Here is a 20,250-nt window from a genome sequence, read left to right on the forward strand (position 1 = left end):
CATTTGTATGTTAAAAAGGGCACCTTCTCTCCTAAATCTCCTGCCAAGGTGCCTCAGGGCCAGGGCCTCCTCTTTGCCTTCCGTCCTTCCTCCCTGGACCCAGCCCTTCCTCCTGCAGGGGCCCCTTGATAGCCACTTGGGCCTTGCCATAGTCCTGCCTTTCCTGCTCGTGGCTTGGAGCTAACAGAGGTCCCAAGCAATACAATGATTTCCTCTGGCCGGGTGGCAGGCCATTGTGTGGCAGGCTTAGGGCTGGCCCAGATGGCCCTAGCAGCCCAGCTGTCCCTGGCCTGGGTGATACAGGGTAAAGGCTGCGGATAGGAATGTCTGGCTTTGGGAGGTGAGGGGATATTACCCAGGGAAGAAAGAAGGAGAAGGGGTGTGGACACAGGGGTTCCTCTGGGATATGGGGACTTTCTTGGCAGCCGATTCCTAAACCCTATGCTACAAATAACACCTGTGAAATGACTCAACGGGCAAAGATACTTGGAGACAAGCCTGATGATCTGAGTTCAAAACCCCAGAACCCACATGGTAGAAGGAGAGAACTGATTTTGGTAAGCTGGCCTATGATTTTCACATGCATGCTGTGACAGGTGTGCACCTGTGCCCATACACACACCCCTCCCCTCACAAAATAATAAATATTTTTTAAAAATCATGATATGGCCTAAGATAACCTTCCTGATCTCTGGCTCTGAGCTTCCAGCAGCATTGGGTCACATCATGGCCAGCATGTCAATTTTGTCCTATGTCCTTCCCCCAGACTGTCTGTCTGTGGTGTCCTAGCCTGTGGTGTCCTAGCCTGTGGCATCACCTTGCTGCTGCAGACTTAAAGGATGAAGCAGCTCTCCCAGATAAAAGAGCTAAGGAGAATGTACAGTCAGAGGTCTCGTCTGAGGCTGAACACTGCCCAGGGCTGGCCTGCAGCTGTGAGGCCCACCTCTTGCCTCTGTCTGGGAGGATGCTCAAATCATATCATGGGTGTGCTTGGTAATTTCACCGGACTGGCAGGCAGAGAGGGGCCCATTGCCCCATCTCCAGGCAGAGGGGAGGATTTCGTGCTTGTCTCTCAGATTCTGCCCCTGAGGTCAATGTAGTTTTTCCATGAGGTGACTATAGTGATTTCAAGTCACAGGGCTAGGGATATGGCTCAGTTGGTGGAGTACCCCCACAAGATCTATTTACTCACAAGTCATGGGTTCAATCCCCAGCACTGTATAAACTGGGGCATGGTGATACACACTTAAAATCTCAGTTTTCTCAGGAAGTGGAGGCAGGAGGATAAGAAGTTCAAGGCCATTCTCAGCTGTATTCTGAGTTTGGACCAACCTAGGCTACATGAAAACTTATCAAGACGCTGATCAAATAACAGAGCTCTTTCTTCAATGCCAAAAAGCCAGGACACCCCAAAGAATGGATTTTCCCACTTCACCTATTTCTCCTGTGATTCTTCCACTTAGCTTTCTTTCAAACCAAGAAGTCCAAGAAACCCCAACTGTTACCGAGCACAAAATCAATCTTGCAATTATTGAGGTTGTATATATGAAAGAAGGCAACTGACTTTTGACTCTGTAGCTGAAGATCTGGTACTTGTAGCCAAACGTATCACTGAAGATGAATGAAACTGCATCCTTCCACGACATCACAAAAACAATACCCCACCCCTACCTCCAGTTACCCATGTCCTTTGAGCTCACTAGCATGACTGGCTAAGCTAGCAGACACCAAGCTGTCCTGGAAGTGAGGATACTGGTTAGGAGGCAGGGCGGAGTGAGTCTTGTTTCCCACTTCAAAATGTGATGAGTGTTCCTGGGGCTGCTGGACCAATTCCTACCCCCTCATCAGAGTTACTCCAGATGAATGCCAGCCTGGACCTGCTATGCCCTCTTGCAGGGCCATTGATACCTAAAAGACATCTCTTGGGGGTCGAGAGCACCTAAGTAAAACGTATCCAATCTTTACCTTCATTGAGGCCACACTCTGTGCAGTGTGACTTGCTCTGGCCAAGAGAAAGTCACAGAGGAATCCTGTACCATCTCAAGCCTGGCAATCACCGGGCCTTGCATGTATCCCGTGCTCTTTTCCTTCTTGTGCCTTCGGAATGGGCATAGGTTTGCTAGTTAGAGGAGCTGTCCCTGTCGCCTTCGATGGATGCCAGTCAGCCCCCAGAAGTCCAGCCTTACCGGCTGACATGCAGCAGCATGCACAGGACAGGAACCCCAGATGAGATCAGAACTGCCTGGCTGAGTTTGGTCTATACCACCTGCCTGCAGATCAAGGCCTTGCTTCATGCCAGCTCTGGGTATGATCTGCCTCACTGTGGGAGAGATGGCAGATGCAATTCTCCCCGCATCTTCCGTGTTTATCATGCCCTTGTGCCAACCTGAGCTAATTCAGTTTCCCAAAACACCAGCTCCGCAGATCTTATCTGCCTTTATAGGTTCTGGCAGGCTCTGACTGGCCAGCTTTCAAGGTCCCAAGTCATAGGCCACTCACTCCTCCAGCACGCTCCCTGTCTCCACCCAGTCTACCGGCCATGCCTCCTTCCCCAACTCCTCAAAACACATAGCTGTGAGCATCATATAATCAAGCATCAGACAGGACGATAGCCGTCAGCCCTTCCTACCTCCAGTGTTGTGACAGGGTCATGTCAGTGTGCAGAGAGAGGGCCAGAGGGCTGCACTGCCTTACGGTTGAGTGTGGCCCTGCAGTGCACAGTTTGCACACTAGTCCCTCTTCCTTCCTGGCCAAGGCCTGATGTCAGGCTCATCTGATAGCATCATTTAGTGAGACCAGAGGATGGACAGAGACCCAGAGCAGTGCAGACTAGAGAGACCCAGCCCCTTGCTTGGCATACACCTGCCCGGTCAGGCTCCTGGGCTGTGAACTAAAGGCCCACAACCTAGGAGGTATCAATGGTTTGAGGGCTATGCAGGGCTTCAGCCCTATTATTTGGCTTCTCACGCACAGGGGTCAGCACTATCCCATCCACCTCCATTGCTTACCGACAGTGTGGGGGTGCCCTCATCCTCCACAGTGACCACCAGATGGTAGAAATTCTGGCGTTCCCGATCAGGTGGGGCAGGCCGTGTGGCAATCTCGCCGCTGATACGGTCCATGCGGAAAGTCATATCCTCGTTGCCCTCGGTGATGTAATAGGACAGGACACTGTTGATCCCGATGTCACGGTCAGTGGCTCTCACCTGAACCACAGAGGTGCCTCCGCCCACATTCTGGCAGGAGAGCAGAAAGTGGTTATCCCAGGGTCACAGCCTTCAAGGAATAGCCTTGCCCTGCTCCTGGTGCCTCAAGGCTTCACTCGAAAAGCTCTGCTTTGTGTCCCCTGGGGCAAGGATGAGGTGATAGGATGCTGGTAGACAATGTGCTTTGGACACCTCCTACAGAACAGGTCCTGGGTGGGAGCCCCTTGGTTCTGGTCCAGACCTGTGAGCTCAGATTGGATGCTCACACTTATATATGAGAAAAACTTCAGGTGCTGCAGGGGAAAGATGCATGCACAGCCACGCAGTCAATCAGAGGCTAGTGTGGGCATCTGCCCTGAGAGCGGGGCTTTACCTTAAACCACCTTCCTTGATGAGCTGCCCCTGGCACTATGCCCAGCAAGGCTTGGAAAATGTCTTCCTGTAGTCAACCAGCCTTAGTGACAGGTAATGAATATGTTTGTTTGAAAAGGAAGCTATTACAGGGTTTCTGATTCTACCACAAAAATATAATGAAGGGCTGGGGACTAGGGCTGCATCTATTTCTATTCTGTGGAGTGAGGGACGAGTGGGCCAGGCAGATGTTTAAATGGGTGTCTTGTGGTCAGCTTTTGTCCATGGCACCCTGGGTATCTGGAGTGTCTTTACCTCATTCACACTGACGTTGTATCCAGAGGGGCTCTCAATCACTGGCGGGTTGTCGTTGACATCCAGAATGGTCACCTGTAGGATGTGTTCTTTCTTCCGTGGAGGGGTGCCACAGTCGGAAGCCACAACCTGTGGGGCGAAAGAGGAGGGGGTTCACAGTTAGGACTGAACTATGGGAGCAGGACTATGGAGCTCAACGGTTATCCCTTTGATAGGGAGTACCCGGGAGAGCCAAGAGACTCACTGATTCACCTTGGTCTTATGCCCATCACCAAGCTCTCCCCTTCTGCTTATGTTACAGACAATCCTTGCCTATGTCTTGCCAGGTTCATTTGGCATCTGACTACAGTGTGAAGAACCAGCACTTCCTGACCTGCCTGTGTTTTGGGCTCTGTTAGCCCCTTGACCTTGGGTCTGAGATATAATTCAAGCCTTCTGTCATTCCAATGTGGCCCCTGGTAAGCAGGGAGGGGTCTGGATTTTTTTTTGCAATCCTCTGGAGTTCTGACCATCTGCTGAGCACTGGGGGACTTCAGTGCGGCCTTGGTGGTCTCTAGGTACTCAACCTCTGCCGAGGAGCAGTGCAGGCCCAGAGATTCAGTGACTGCTCCAGTCAGTGTGGTCCTTCACTCTGCAGCAGAAGCAGGCCAGGTAGGGTTTTTTTTGCCCATTGCATATGTGGGGAAACTGAGGCCCAGCCAGAAGAAATAAGTTGCCCAAGGGCCTACCATGTTCTTAACAGGGTCAAAGTCCCAGTGATTCTACTAAGCATTCTCCTGGCTGTTTTTGTTTGTTTTGTTTTATTTATTTATTTTTAAAGACAGAGTCTCATGTAGCTCAGAGTGGTCTCAAATTTATGAGAATATCTTGAGAATAGCCTTGAAGTCCTGATCCTCTGGCCTCCACTCCCTCCTGAGTGCTGGGATTATAGGCGGGTACTGAATACCACCATGCGTGGCTCTTCTGACTCTTTTGACAGGGCTAGGCACCTCAGCTGCTTCTGCTGGGAACAGAAGCGTATCTTGGGTCACCCGCTCCAATCAGCCTTACTGTGGTTAGCTTTATATGGGCCACATGTCCCACATCACTGGTGACAGCAAGGAAACTGACCACCCAGCTATTGTGTGAGGTGGGCTCCCTCCTGAGTGCTTGGCCGTGGCAGTCCAGGAAGAGCCAATGGGTGCTCACCTTGAGGATGTAATGGTCCAGTTCCTCCCTGTCCAGGGCTTTAGCCACAAACACTTCACCAATGGAGTCATTGCTGGTGACAATCTCAAAAGCCCCAGCAATGTTACCAGAAGCCAGGGAGAAGACCACCTATGAGAGGAGAGAGGGGGCAGGGAAGAGAGATGGCTGGTCAGGCTCAAGGGGCTGCCCGGCCTCTATGCCCATTATTCTTCTGCTCTGCTGGGTGCTGGAAGAAAGGGAGAATGCCAAGGAAAGGAACCAGGCCCACCAAGGCTGGATGTGCCTGGCAGGTAGGTCCAGGGGATGTTAGCAGAGCAGCCCGGGAGCCTAGAGAACAGGTCTGAATCTCACCACTTAAATCCCCCTTCCTGCTTGGTGACAGGAGTGGCTCAGACGTCCCCAAAGAAGTAGGAAACACCCTATAGCTTGGGTAGACCCTGGCTTGGTGCCCACCTGTCCATTGCTGCCAGCATCAGGGTCCCGAGCCTTGACAGTGGCTACTCGCTGGCCCACAGGGCAGTCCTCAGGCACACTGATGGCCGAGTCTGAGGTGAAGTCAAAGCGTGGGCTGTTGTCGTTCTCATCCAGCACAGTGATGTAGACCTGGGGACAGACACCCTCAGCTGCTTGCCTCTGTCCCCAAGATGTCCTTAGACCATGAGGTCAGCAGGGACCTTCAGCAAGCATTCAAGCCCATACCCATCCTAGCTGCTCGCTTCTCTGAGCAATGTGTGTGTGTGTGTGTGTGTGTGTGTGTGTGTGTGTTTGTGTGCTCACATGCAGGCATGTATATGGTGCACACTTATCACCAGGGCCAGGGCAGGGACAGTTGGGAAGCTGGGTTATGGCTCATGGGAATACCCATCTTGGCACTGGCATCACTTCCTGTTTTTCAGGAGAATTAGGAGTTCAGATTTTTATTTGAAATGAGCCAATGAGTCACAGAAAGGAAAATCAAGTCCAGGCTGGTCGAAACACAGCTGCTGGCCAGATTCTGGCCTCCTCATTAAAGAGAGAGGGCTAGGTCAGGAGCAGGGAGCTACTGTGACCTAGGGGTCCCAGTAGGGAGGGAAGCTCCATGAAATTGCATATTCTTTCAAGTCTGTGGTCTGGACCTCGGATGGACAAAGGCACCTTGAGCAAGAAGAAGGAAGGCCCACTGTGGGTGTAGCCACCAGCCCTGAGAAGACCACAGGCCACAGAGGCTACAAACAAAAACCACTATGCTTGTCACACTGACTGCCAGGGACAGGTTGGGAGGTGGCCTGGGTTTTAGGAACCCCAGGCTAGGCCTCCTCAGGCTGCTCCACCCCAGGCTAGTCCTCATCATCCTTACTGGGGCCGTGACTTCTGGATCCCATATCTGTCTTTTGGTGTGCACGGCGCTCATGGTCCTTGTGGGCCTTTTCCACCTTACAGAACGAACTCACTGTTCCCTCTCTCTGAAGCAGGCTGCCTTTTTTGGTTTCAGCCATACCCTACCATGTCATCATGCAGCTTTCAGGACCCAGGGAGAGCTGGGTCACCTCCTCCATTTCTGGCTGTGTGAGTTTGGACACGGTTATTCAACCTCTCTGGCTTTCCATTCTCTCAGCGGAAAACTTTCGAAACAAGAACACATATTACACTGGATGCCAGAAGCAGGAAGTGAGAAAATACAGGTGAGGGTGGTGGATAGTAATCTCCATTGTCCCTCCTTCCTGTCTGATGGACATTCAGTCTTTCCCCCAATCAGTCCGTCCTTGTCTATCAGGGAGTATTCTGCATCCGCTAAACAAGCAAGCTGATATGGGAAATGGAAATGATAATGCCCAGTGTCCTGTGCTCAGAGCAAAACCCAGCAGAGAAAACTGCTGTGGTTGGACCTTCAAATTCTTTGGCCAGCCAAGGTTCTCACACCATATAGCCTGCGTACATCCTGTTCCCGCTGCCAAAAAAAAAAAAAAACAAAAAACTTTTTTCTCTGTTGGCTTCATTAACTCATTCTGCAGAGCTCAGCTTGAGTGGCCTTCAGCAAGCCTACCTGGGTTCCCTGACATCTTATGAAGCATATATTAAATCACAGTGATGCTGTGACCGGGGTTTTTTTTTTTTTTTGCCTCAATCTAGTTCATGCTGTGCAGGCTGGGTTAAATCTGCTTTGGGTTTCTGACTATGCCCAACAGAGGCTTGGCATAGTCAGTCATTGGCCCTGCCATGGCTGCTACTCTGATCTCTCAGTGGTGGATGTGAGGGTAGGTGGGGGATGGGAAGGGAGCCAGTCTCGGTGAGTGAGAAGAGATGGGGCCTTCTCCAGCTCCCTGTGTCAGAACCTCATTTTTTTCCTGCCCATCCCCCAGCACCCAAGTGTGCAACTCAGGAGCTCCTAGAACTGAACCTTCCTTCCTGCCCCTCCCCCCATTGCTGGGGCTGGGAGGAGTCAGGTGGAGGTGAGCTAGCTGTGGTTTGCCTCCTGGCTTCAGAGAGGAAACTGTACCATCTTTAAAGACCTTCTCCTGCACCTACACCCTAGTATCTCACACAGTGTGGGGCCAACTGGGCTGTGTATCTGGGGCATGAGGAGAGCAGACAGCTGAGTGGGAGAAAATGCATGAAGTACTGCCAACCCCATCAGACAAAGGGGTACCTGGACACCAGTGACATCGCTGGATACCCAGCCATCCCAGCCTCCATTCCCTGAACCTTCACCACCACTGAGGGCTGAAGGGCAGCTGGGCCCACAGTACTGAGAGAGATGCTAAGGTCTGCTCAAAGCCTCCACCTATACCCCCCAAGTCCCAGGCTATCCTGCTGGGAGATTTAGGACATGGGACTCCTGCCTGCCGTCCCAGGGGTAGAAGAGAGGCAGCTGTGTGGGGATCAAATCCCCATTCACTCTGAGTGCCACCCCAGGCCCAGCTCATCAGAGACTTTGTCCCACACCTCTGACTATAGTAGTCACTGTCCCCAAGAGCCTCAGCCCAGAGTCCTGTTAATTGGGCTCATTCAGCTCACCCTGCAATTATAGCTACCATCTCAGGTACTCCCTGGGTTCTGGCCCTGAGCATCCTCCTTCACCTCTCCCTCCTAAGATCTGCCACCCCTGCTGAGGAGGACAGGGCTACTGGGAGGACCCCCAGTTAGGGAGGGAAGGGAAGCCCAGAAGTTAAGCAGCTTTCTTTGTCACATAGCCACTGAGAGGGTCTTGGTGTCCCTTCCTGTGCAAGTTCCAGGTATTTCTTTGTTATCACACTTCCATCTTATGGTCCCATAGGGACCAGATAGAACATGGAGAACAGAGCTTGGGATGGGGAAGAGGATGAGATGGGGAGGTCCTGAAGGGTCTGAGCAGAACGCCTGCTGTAGATGTTCATATGCTTCTCATTTTCATTTTACAGTGATGAATTGGTTCAGTGTGTGTTGGGGGGAAGCTGGATGGGAGTGGGTGGATGGGAGTGAGCACAGGCGTGGGACACATCATTTGTGTGGAGGTCAGAGGACGACTTGGGGTTGGCTCTATCTTTCTACCATGTGGGTCTCAGGATCAAACTCAGGCCATCAGACTTGGTTGCTGTGGGACAATGGTCTTGTACCTGTAAAGATTTGTCAGTTGTATTGCTTTAATAAAAGGCTGATTGGCCAGTAGCCAGGCAGGAAGTATAGGTGGGGAGACCAGGCAGGAAATATAAGTGGGGCAAGGAGAACAGGAGAATTCTGGGAAGAGGAAAGGTACAGTCTGCAGTCATCACCCAGACACAGAAGAAGATGAAAATGCCTCCCTGATAAAAGGTACCAAGCCACATGGTGAACACAGACAAGAATAATGGGTTAATATATGATGTAAGAGTTAGTTAATAAGAAGTCTGAGCTAATAGGCCAACCAGTTTATAATTCATGTAGGCCTCTGTGTGTTTCTTTGGGACTGAACGACTGCAGGCCCAGTGGGAAAGAAACCTCTGTCAACACTTGGTGGCAATCACCTTTACTTGCTGTACCATCTTGCCAGCCCTCCACCCCACAGACCCTATTTCTGGGGAAGGTGGGAGGGTCTGTGGTACCATCAGTGGTGTGAGGGAGTTCATGGGCTACTCACCTTCTGTAGGCAGCACGGACAGGAGATGGAAGGGAGAGAAAGGCAGAGGCAGAAGGTTATTGGCTGGCTTGATATTTCCCCCCACCGCCCATGAGGTCTGTGGCCCATGCCACCACCCCACCTGACCAAGGTCTCAGCCCAGGTGTCTGGCTGCAGGATGGTCCAAAGACCGCCCTTGCCCCAGCTACGTGTCAGGTGCTGGGGAGACTCTGGGTCCGGACAGGGTTGCAGTTGAGTGGGGCTCTCACCCAGGACCCACTCACCACAGTAGAGTCCATCTTGGGGCCACCGTCATCTGCCACCACTGTCAGTGTGTAGAAGTCACCTTTCTCCCTGTCAACCAAGCCTTTGACTGTGATCACACCCTGTGGGGGATGGAGGCAAACATCACAGTGACATCAGACAGCAGTTCCATGCTCCAGCTGGATTCTGCCATCTTCTCCCGGCCCTATTTTCCCATGAGGCTGTTGGCTGAGATCCCATTGCATTTGCATCCCATCTAGATGCCTGCCATCTCCTCTATAAGGTTTCCTACCTCCCAGCCAAATAGGTCCTCTCTAGGTAGAAGGCCCAGCGGTACCCATTACACCACCATGACCCTTTCCCCACATCTTCACTGACTGCTCAGATTCACATAGTTTTTGTGCTCTCTCTTCCATTCCCTGTCTGAGATCCCTGTTCAGCTAATGTTCCCAGTCTCTCCAAGGGCAAGGCCTGGCACGCTGCAGGTAATCTGAGTGACTCTCATCCACCTTGACCAGGGCAAACAGCACACGGGCAGGCTGCTGCATCAGCTCCACACTAGTTGGTTCAAAAGGTGGGTTCTGCATGTGGAAGAGGCCGGCCTGACTCTGCTGCAACTCTGTGCACAGTAAGACTGCCTTCCAGGAAGCCTAGGAGGTTGACGGTACTGCCCTTCTGCACTGTTGCACTGTGATGGTCCAGGGTGCCAAGTCGTGCCCCCCCCCCCCCCACCAAATCAGACTGGCCAGCAGGGATTCATATGTTGCCTGTAGTCAAAGAAGGGATTCTACAGAAAGGCTCATTAAAGCAAAGGGGACTAACTAGCTCAGGATAGCTACTGAAGAGATGGAAAGGACTTAGACCCGAAGTGAAAAGGGAGGTAAGACTCCTTGTATAATGGTAGGTTAGAAAATAAGACAGAATGCACCACCCCTTAGAATATCCTGGTACTAGGAGCATCTAGGGAGAGGAGAGGAATGGAGACGGCATAATGGAGACTGTGCCTTCATGCTAGAGCCTTCAGAAAATCCCTTGGGAAAGCATCTGGACTGATAAATATTCGCAGGTTCTTTCTCCCTTCCCTTCCCTTCCCTTCCCTTCCCTTCCCTTCCCTTCCCTTCCCTTCCCTCCCCTCCCCTCCCCTCCCCTCCCCTCCCCTCCCCTCCCCTTCTTTCCTTTCCTTTCCTTTCCTTTCCTTTCCTTTCCTTTCCTTTCCTTTCCTTTCCTTTCGTCTTTTAGAGACAGGGGCTTGCCATGTTGCCTAGGCTGGTCTGGATGTCTAGATCCTTCTGCCTCAGCCTCCTGAGAACTGGGATTACAGGTGTTCTTCCAGGAATAAGATTGTGCCTGGAGGGCACCCGGAAGCACCCAGAACTTGCCTTATGTACCTCTCGGTCTGCTCATATGAATCCTTTGGAACAGCCTCTGAATTGGCCGTAGGAAGGAAGGAAAATGTTTCTGACATGGCTGTAAACAGCTACCTGAACTTCAGAAGGGGTCCTGGGAACTCTTATTGCAGGCTGTAATGATATTTTATTTGCATTTTTAAAAAAAAAGCTTGCCTGAAGATCAGAAACTAAAACAACCCCACTGGTCAGCCTTTGGCAGTGGTGACACACACCTTTAACCCCAGTAGCCATACTAGTTTGCCACAGAAACCAGGTGATAGTGGTGTACACCTCTAATCCCAGTACTAGAGAGGAATATAAGATGGGAGGAGACAATTCTCACACGCAGTCTCATTCTGAGACTCCTGGAGGCAGGGTCGCCATTTCTGACTGACGTAGAGTAAGAGCCAGTGACTGGCTGTTTTGCTCTTTTGACCTTCAGGTTGAACCCCAATTTCTGTCTCTGGTTTTTTATTAATCGTGCTACAGCAGGTTAGTCAGGGAACACAGTAAATGGCTGGTGGCCTTCACCTGAAGTGAGGCAGACTGGCAGCCATCACTACCTCCCCCCCCCCCGCCACAGATCCCACTCAGTAGAGCTGCTCAGACTTGACCCAAATCTCCAGGTACCCAGTGGGCAGCAAGAACCTAGAGTGAGGGGATCCCTATACATTTTAGTACCCAAAGAAGTAGCCTATGGCTGTGTGAATTTAGCAGGGAAAGTGTCTGGCTTTCCCTATTGTAACTTCCATTGCTAAATAACAAGGGTACCAGACTGCTTGACTTTCAATATAGCGCCTTAAAATACCAGAAGAAATAAATGTAGCACCAGGATGTTTATCTTAAGGAGCGTGCTGTGCATCCAGAAGGAGCTCAATAAATGCACACTGTGACCAGGCAGTGGTGATGTACACCTTTAACCCCAGCACTCAGGAGGCAGAGGCAGGCAGATCTCTGTGAGTTCGATGCCAACCTGGTCTATAAGATTAGTGCCAAGACAGGTACGACTGTTACACAGAGAAACCCTGTCTCAGAAAACAAAAACAAACAAACAAACAAAAAAAACAAAAAAAAAGCACACTGTGTTGGGAGAGCCCTGCCATCCTACGCGCCTCCTTACCGTGACGGCATCTATCTTGAAGAGGGCTTTGGCCTGGGCACTGGTATAGGCATCAAAGCGGTAGGTGATTTGGTTGAGGTTATCGATGGAATAGGCTTGAACCCGCACAATCTCTGTGCCCAGAGCGAGGTTCTCCATGATGACTGCTTCATAGGAGGCATTGGAGAACTGAACAGCCTCATCCAGCTCATTGAGAAGCGTCACATAGACGCTGCAGAAGCCCTGATTGAAGGGGGGCGCACGGTCTGTGGCGGACACATTCATCAGGTAACTGGTCTTGGTCTCGTAGTCCAGATAGTCCACCGTCACGATGAGTCCTGTGCTCTCGTCAATCTCAAACTTGCCCTCGGCGCCAGACAGGATGCGGTAGTTCACCAGGCCACCGTCCCCTGCGGAAAAGATACAAACTATGTAGGCCCAGATGGGGGTGGGGCTGCCCTGTGACTTCTTCAGTTGTCTACACCAAGGGCTGTTCCTGAGAGACCTTGGCTGGTCCCTCCTCCCGCCCCCAGTATACATTATCCCCGAAAGTTGTAGCCGAGGAGGGAGCAGAGGTCAAGGCAGATGACAAGGCCCAGTACACTGATGACCCCCTCTGGGGCTTGATATTGGCACTTGATATTGGAGATGTGTCAGAGGGAGTTGGTTCTGTTCCTAGAACCTCAAAATTTAAGTTCAAACACCTGTCTTGACTGTTTAGATAAGCAGGCATCTTGTAGCGATGCTTGGATCTAAAAGCTTTAGATACCCGCAGGGCAGTCAAGCCTTCATTTGGTTCCCTGGGGAAAGAGACTCTTGGTGCCAAGGAGTTGCCCATCCCCATCGACACACCACTAGTCAAGCAGGAGGCGGGCGGTTTGGGAAGGTAGGCAAGGGGACAGGCACAAAGCCAGTCAGCTTGGCAAGAGCATCCAGGACTTTACCAGCTTCTCAAAGGGTTGCCTTGCCAGAAGAGGCCTCAGCAACACACAATGCCCCTGACCCTGTGCTGACGTCCATTCAGAGACTGGCCCAGCTAAAAATCCTCACAAGTATGTCCCCATCACTCATCCTGGGTGGCAGGGGATCGCCAATGCTGAGTGGGCATGGGGACTACTGGGGTAGTCAGTTAGAGGCTTGGTCTGCAGCCAGAGTAGCATAGGTGGCTTGGGAGCCTCTTTTGGGGGCAGTGGAGTGGGGAAGAGCCCTCTCCTAACTGGACACAGGCTCCATAGAGAGGATGCAGTATCCTGGAATCCTGTCCCCTTCACTTTCCACTGATTGCTGTGGCCACTTCCAGGGCTTGGGAACCTCTGCCAGGTTGGGGCTGCCTTCAAAGATCAGTTCCCTACAGGAAGGATGGCTGTGAGGAGACTTGCAAGTACCAATCTCTGGGCATCCCCTGTGCAGCAGAGGGTGGCAGCTGCATAGAGGCATAGGCCTAGGCTAGCTTTATGTTATGATTCTGTTACTTTTCTCAGCCCTTTCTGGGCCCATGCCAAAGGCTAGCACTGGGCTGCTAGGTCCTGGGATGACCAATCTGGATGGGCAAAGCGTTCCACTCTCCTCTGCCCATCAGAGGTTGGATAACTCCCCAGACTCCAATCCTCTCGGGCCATGGCATTTGGAAGGAGTGAATAACACCCAAGGAGCTCCTCCTGAGCCCGAGTATGGCTCCCTGGAGCCTAAGGATGACAGAACTCTTCGGGCAATTGGAGGATCACTCTGAGACATAGCACCCCTGCCCACCTCACCGCCTTACCAGTGTCTCTGTCGGTGGCTCGGACGACGATGACGGAGGTGCCGATGCCTGCTGTCTCTCGAAGGCCCAGGCGGTTATACTGCTGCTGTGTGAACATGGGGGCCTCATCGTTGACATCTTCCACATACACGATCACCTGTAGGGACAAGCCAGGGCTCAGTTCCAGGAGAGTGGAGGCCGGCAACCCAGAGTATGTTTCCTGCTCTCTCTGACCAGTTGAGGACGCCTTTGGAGGGCCTGGCACTGTCTTATTCCCTCATTGAACCTGGTTCCTCCGGTAGAACCCGTTACATGGTGCCAGACACCTTTTAGTTCCATACTGACCTGGAGGAACTGGTGACTATCAGTGACACCTTGGAGTAGTCAAGATTCTCTAGTACAAAATGGTAATTCACTAATGGCTCATGCCACACTGCTCCTGAGGTGGTGAGCAAGACAAAATATGCCAAGTGTGGTAGTTTGAACGTAACTGGCCCCTATAAGCTCATAGGGAGTGGCACGATTAGGAGGCATGGCCTGGTTGAAGTGTGTCACTGTGGGGGCAGACTTTGAGGTCTCCAATGCTCAAGCTATGCCCAGTGTGGACACAGACTCCTGTTGCCTGTGGATCAAGATGTAGAATGTTCAGCTCTTTTTCCAGCACCATGTCTGCCTGTACGCCTCCATGTTCCACCATGATGATAATGAACTAAATCTGACACTGTAAGCCAGCTCAATGAAATGTTTTCCTTTATAAGAATTCTGTGGCCATGGTGTCTCTTCACAGCAATAGAAACTGTAGCTAAGGCACCTGGCCCATGGAAGTACCAGACAGTAAGTGTGGTGGTTTGAATGAGAATGATCCCCAAAGGCTCATGTGTTTGGGTGCTTGGTTTCCAGCTGCTGGAACTGTTTGGGAAAGATCAGGAGGTGTGGCCTTGTTGGGGGAGGTGTGGCTTTGTTGGAGAAGGTGTGGCCTTGTTGGAGGAGGTGTGTCACTGAAAGTAAACTTTTTTAGTTCTCTCTCCTTCTTGTGTATCAGATGTAAGCTATCAGCTATTGCTCCAGGGCCATGCTGGCCTGCCACCTTGTTTCCTGCCATCATGGTCAAGGACTCTAGCCCTTTGAATCATTAGTCCTCAAATAGAATGCTTTCTTTTATAAGCGGTCTTGGTTATGGTGTTTTGTCACAGCAATGGAAAAGTAACTAACTCCACTCAAAGATCAAAATGCATCTAGGTCAGACACAGGAAAAAATGCGGTATCAGCAAGAGCAGAAGTCATCATGCTTGGGGCCTTGTGACCCCTCACACAATCTTCGATGATTTCAGGCCAGATAACTGTGTTGGGAGAACTGATCCCTGGCTCCTTCTAGGTCCACCAGTGAAGCAGGGGACATTCCTCCCTACCCATGGGGGTTTTTTGGTCCCCCTCCCGCTTTCCTGTGGACAGCACAGGTCACAGTAGTCAGTGGCAAGGACAGAAGTGGCGTGGCCAAGATGGCCTCAGAGCACCTGCCTTTGCCACTTTGACTATATTGACAGCTGCCTCTGGGATTATCCCAACACACGCACACACACACAATACACACACAAACACACCACAAACACACACACATACACCATACACACACAAACACACCACAAACACACACACACCATACACACACAAACACACCACAAACACACACACACACACACACACGCACTGCTCCTGGGTTGTTAGCAGGGAATTTACTCAGTGTGGGTAGGGTGGCAAAGCCAGGGAATTTGTGGTGACTGGGGAAGTTCACAGAGGGTTCCTCAACTTCACTGCCTTGAGGTTCCACAGCCTGCCATGCTAGCGGTCTTAACGTCCAGACACCAAGAATCTACTATGCAAATGACAGTGTCTCTACCACAGAGCACAGCTGTAGTAGGGAACCTTCTAAATTTGGCTTCGCCCACAACTTGTTGCAGAAGATCCTGGGTGCGGTGGCTGTGGTAGGAATTTGCACAGATAAATTTCGGGAACTCTATGTAAACAGAAACGAACCCTCTAGCTTTCAAAACTCCAAGCCCTCCCTTTCTGGAGTCTGCTTGACTGTGACTTCTGGGGACCACGGGGAAGAAACTGCCAATCTGACCGTGTGCAGGGAACAGGAGGGAGGTGGCGTGTAAGCTTGGCCACATGTAGCCAGGCTTTCGATGGTTCTGACTGCATTTTTAGCAGTAGAGAGAGGAGGAAAGATGGTGTGTGGTTTGTGAACCCGAGAGACACAGCTGAACAGGAAATATAGGCCATCTGAATTCTTGCTGAACAGGAGGAAGCTACCAGCTGCCTCACAGAGCCAGACTGCTTTCTGGCCAGAGTGTATGCACGGAGCTGCCATTCCCTTCAACAGAGACAAGAAGGCAGGTGCGTGTGTACACTTGTGCATGTGGGCATGCACAGAGCATGTGTACCCAGAGATGCCCAACATCCATAAGGATGGTTTCTCACCTTGCTTCCTGGCCCTCCGGGGACTGTCTCTAGCTCCTAAAGTGGGGACAATGCCTGCATGGCAAAGCTAGAGTCTTCACATCGCCATCAAAGGTTCCTGGCTTTCCTGGGTCTTAGTGGTATGGAGGTTCTATACGGAAAGGGCCATCAAATCTCCAAGTTGGGGGACAGCACCTGAATTCTTAAAGTTTACTCTTTGGGGACAAGGCTGTAGCTCCTGTCAGGACTCTGGAGAGTCTTCTTGGGCATTGTGGTCCAGAGATTAACATAATATAGAGGTAAGAGAACAGTCTAGGTCACCTGCCTGGGGGTGAAGCCTAGCTCCACCCATACTACTGTGGAATCCTAACCCTAACCAAGTTGTCTATTCCTCTTAGCCTCAGTTTCCCATCTGCAGAACGGATGTGATGCGAGACCTATCTCAAAATGGGCTCGATTTCTTATTCCTCAGGGTCTTGAAGACAGGAGCTCATAGGGGCCTGTGGCTGTGGTTCAGGGGCCTCACCCCTGCGGTAGTACACGGTCTGCCTTTGATCTCTTTTACACCCAGTGGTGTTGCAAAGAATCTGGTTTAACAACAAGGTTGGTGGCAAAAAAATGACATGTAGCAGCCACAATGATCAGGCACCAGGAGGAAGCTCCTGGGGAGGAGATGGGTGGGGAGGTGAGGAACCACAGAGGGGGCTGTGGTTGGGAAGCCTGAAGTGCAGGGGTCCAGCCTGGACCTCACTGATGTCAGCCACTCTGTTATCTGAAGAGATCCTGCCAAGGGAAGACACAGCCACAGACGTGCTCACGAGCATGGATAAGAGCATGTCATGAGGGGGACAGTACTGTTAGGACTTCCTGACATCATGTTTGTACCACGCCTATGTCAGCCACCATGATCTATGGGATCCAATGGACCCGATCCCCTCTGCCATGTCCACTTGGACAGGTATTCATTCACTTGGGGTAGCTTGTTGGGAGCCAACTTTCTCTCCCACCTCCTCCAATGTGAGAGCAGGAACTGGGGGAATCCAGCTTTGGTCCCACTCTGATGGATCTGCACGGGTCCTAGTTCCTGTTTGGAGATGTCCATCATGGGCATGTGGGGAAGTGTCTCCTGAGTGAGTTGAGTGACAGCTGGCCGGGTATATTCTGCTAGGTGTCCCCAGTTCCAGGAAACAGCAGGTACTGACGGGTTGCTAAATCCAGCTGATTCAGCCACACTATTCCCAACTCTGTCCTATTCATGACAGGGACCGTCATTCACTTCCTATGGCCTTAAGGGGCAGGGCCTATGGGCTGCTACTTGTGTGTGTGTGTGTGTGTGTGTGTGTGTATGGAGGGTGAGGAGGACTGAACATCAACAGCACAGACAGGAGGCAGATCTGTGTTTGTGTGTCCATTAGAGAAGGTCCCTTGGCCTCAGCTGCCTAGTGAGGGTGGGTACAAGGAATGCATTTGATAGGGCAGCTGGGAATGGGATGGGAGTATTTTAGGAGCAGTTTCAAGAGAAGGAGTATTGATTTGGACCCAAAATACATAGTCTCAAGCCCCGTTTCTGCCTCTAGATAGCTCTCTGTGTCTCTATTTCCTCATGTTGGCATCTAGTCCTCCTCGCTTATGTCTATGAGGTTTCCTCAATGCATTGTGCAGAGCTGGGTGGATATAAAGGATAGATCAGTGAGGAGCCCTCTTTCCTCCCTTAGGACAGATATAAGTATCATGGGTCCCCTTCCTCAGCTGGAGAAACTGAGGCACAGAATAAAAGGACAAATCCAAGATCCCTGACTGGGCTGGGCCCTTGGTGTCCTCACCAAACTCCTTGTCCAAGATGTCAGTCAGTACCAAAACCTGTCCCCACCACGCCACAACAGGTGGTCTCACCCTGACAGTGCTCCGCATGGGGCCTAGGTCATGGTTGTAGGCCTCCACCATCAGCACATGGGAGGAGTTCCGCTCTCTGTCCAGGGGCCGAGGGCCTCGCACCAGGAGCCCGCTGCTGATGTGGATCCGGAAGTTGTTGCCATGGTTACCTGCATGGAAGGACACATGAGATGCATGAGCTGGACTAAGAGGAGGATACCTATAAGATGGAGGGTAGTGGGTGCCAGGCCCTAAGGCATGTAGGACCTGCCCACAGGACTTAGGAACTTGGCTGAAGCCCACATTAGCCTAACAGAGAGGCGCATAGGCCTTTCTCTTTGTTATATGAAACCTAGGGCCTTATAAGGCCTTAACCCTTGTCTCCACGCCTCCACTTCCATTGGGGGTAGGGAAGCTTCAGGAAATTTCAGAAGGGTCTTGGGCCCAAACTTTACTGTCTGTGGGTGAGGGAACCTAGGATGTAGTGGATCCAACTGGGTTGGGTTGGTTACCCACGGTCTTGGTTTCTCTCCAGGGACACACTTATCCACACTCAGCCCCTGGAGTTCATCACCCTTGATCCTAGAAGCCAGCAGATGAGTGGGTTTCATGCTCTGGATGTAGTGAGTGACTCGGGAAAGGGTTCCGGATTCTAGTTGGTCCAAGGAGAGTGACTCCCCAATGAGTTTCCCTGAATTCCCCTCCACCAAGTGAAACAGCTTTGGGAACACTGTAGCTTATGGAGATCTTAGGAACACCGCCAGTGTGCCTCCCTTTGCTTAGAATATATTTAACTTGGTCTAAACAATCAGAAAACCCACTTCCTTCCTGGGCTCCAGACTATGGATACAATGCTTGGGCATCAGCTCAGGTCAGTCAAAGAGAAATATTGTCTTAGGACATCGGCCGTCCCTCCTGTCCTGTGGCAGCCCACTCACCATGGAGAATGCGGTACCAGACGCGCCCAAACTCGCCCTCATCTGCATCCGTGGCTTTCAGCTGAAGGAGAAGAGACTGTGGAGTTATTCCTAGTTCCAAGGCAGGAGTTTTTGCAGCTTCCCCAAGCCCAGGCATAAGTGTGCATCCTTTTTATTGTCCACAAGGACACTCTACTATCTATGATTTATACTGGTACCAGGATCACCCATCCCATCCCTCTTCATGGGGTACAGGGGCACATGTGGGATATTTCATCATCACCCTCTGGCCCAGGCTGGAAAAGGCCACTCCATACCTCTATGATCCCCTACCTGTGAGGCTCGTGACATCTTAGGAACATCACTTGGGTGACTGTGAAGAAGCTGTATTGCTGAAAAGCCTACCCTAGCATAGGTGAAGATGTTTAAAAGCTGCATCCCTAGGGCTCCCTGACCACCCTGCAGAGAGTTCTACTGAAGAACTTCCTGGGATCTGTAAATAAACTATTGCTTCACCAAGGTAGCATTGGGTTGAATCATTTGTTTTATCATCAGTATCCTCTCTGGGGTGAAGAGATGTTTGTATACATCTCCCTGGGGAAAGCCTGGCAACAAAATTAGTATCTATTCTGATCTGAATATAAAATGTGCCCCCCCCCCAGGTTCTTGTGTTTGAATACTTATCCCCCAGATGGTGGCACTGTTTGGGAAGGCTGTGGAAACTTCAGGAGGCGGTGCCATGTCCTGGGAGAAGTGGATCACTGGGGGACTGGACTTGAGGCTTTATACCCTAGCTCTACTTCCAATTCAGTCAGCTTTCCCAGTGTAGATGCAGTGTGACTGGTCAGCCTCCTACTTCAGTCACCACGCCTTCCCTGCCTGCTGCCTTGATGGACTGGCATCCCTCTGAAACTGTAAAGCAAAATATGCCCTCTACCCCTAAGAAGCTTTCATTATGGTACTTTATTACAGCAATTGGAAAGTAACTAAGATACTGCCCATATAGGGACCAGCAGACCACATCTGCCACAGTGCTAAGATGTACCTCGGAGGCTGATCCATCTGAAGGGGCACTGAAAGCCTTTGCAACATGCAACTGCAATTCAGACGTCTGTCCAAAAAGAATTTGCCTGTGTAAGGGAGGGGTTACGATAGGAAAGTGGCATGTGGATGCTTTCGAATTGGGAGGAAAGTGGCATGTGGATGCTTTCGAATTGGGAGGAAAGTGGCATGTGGATGCTTTCGAATTGGGAGGAAAGTGGCATGTGGATGCTTTCGATTTGGGAGGAAAGATGCTGAAAGGGGAGAACGAGATGGAGGTGTTAGCCTGCTGCCTCCTACGGATGGCAAGATGCAAGGGAGAAAGAACTCGTTAGAGCTGCGATCAATAGGCTTCCT

The 20,250-nt window shown here is 51.3% G+C and overlaps 2 protein-coding genes across 2 annotated transcripts in view; both read right to left on the reverse strand.

Annotated features, from left to right (window-relative positions):
* Window positions 1–6,450, reverse strand: part of LOC130890397 (cadherin-23-like) — a 54,480-nt gene extending 48,030 nt beyond the window's left edge. The window contains exons 1-5 of the mRNA XM_057794328.1: window positions 6,397–6,450; window positions 5,514–5,663; window positions 5,061–5,189; window positions 3,873–4,001; window positions 3,009–3,236 (exon numbers count right to left, since the gene is read on the reverse strand). Coding sequence (XP_057650311.1) covers window positions 3,009–3,236; window positions 3,873–4,001; window positions 5,061–5,189; window positions 5,514–5,663; window positions 6,397–6,450 — 690 coding nt within the window. The remainder of the gene's footprint in view (window positions 1–3,008; window positions 3,237–3,872; window positions 4,002–5,060; window positions 5,190–5,513; window positions 5,664–6,396) is intronic.
* A 2,873-nt stretch (window positions 6,451–9,323) lies between these two features.
* The window catches only part of LOC130890399 (cadherin-23), a 275,653-nt gene continuing 264,726 nt past the window's right edge, over window positions 9,324–20,250 (reverse strand). The window contains exons 29-33 of the mRNA XM_057794329.1: window positions 18,874–18,934; window positions 17,957–18,105; window positions 13,625–13,760; window positions 11,884–12,272; window positions 9,324–9,497 (exon numbers count right to left, since the gene is read on the reverse strand). Coding sequence (XP_057650312.1) covers window positions 9,324–9,497; window positions 11,884–12,272; window positions 13,625–13,760; window positions 17,957–18,105; window positions 18,874–18,934 — 909 coding nt within the window. The remainder of the gene's footprint in view (window positions 9,498–11,883; window positions 12,273–13,624; window positions 13,761–17,956; window positions 18,106–18,873; window positions 18,935–20,250) is intronic.

This window comes from Chionomys nivalis, chromosome 19, assembly GCF_950005125.1.
Source record: "Chionomys nivalis chromosome 19, mChiNiv1.1, whole genome shotgun sequence".
In the NCBI taxonomy this organism is placed as follows: domain Eukaryota; kingdom Metazoa; phylum Chordata; class Mammalia; order Rodentia; family Cricetidae; genus Chionomys; species Chionomys nivalis.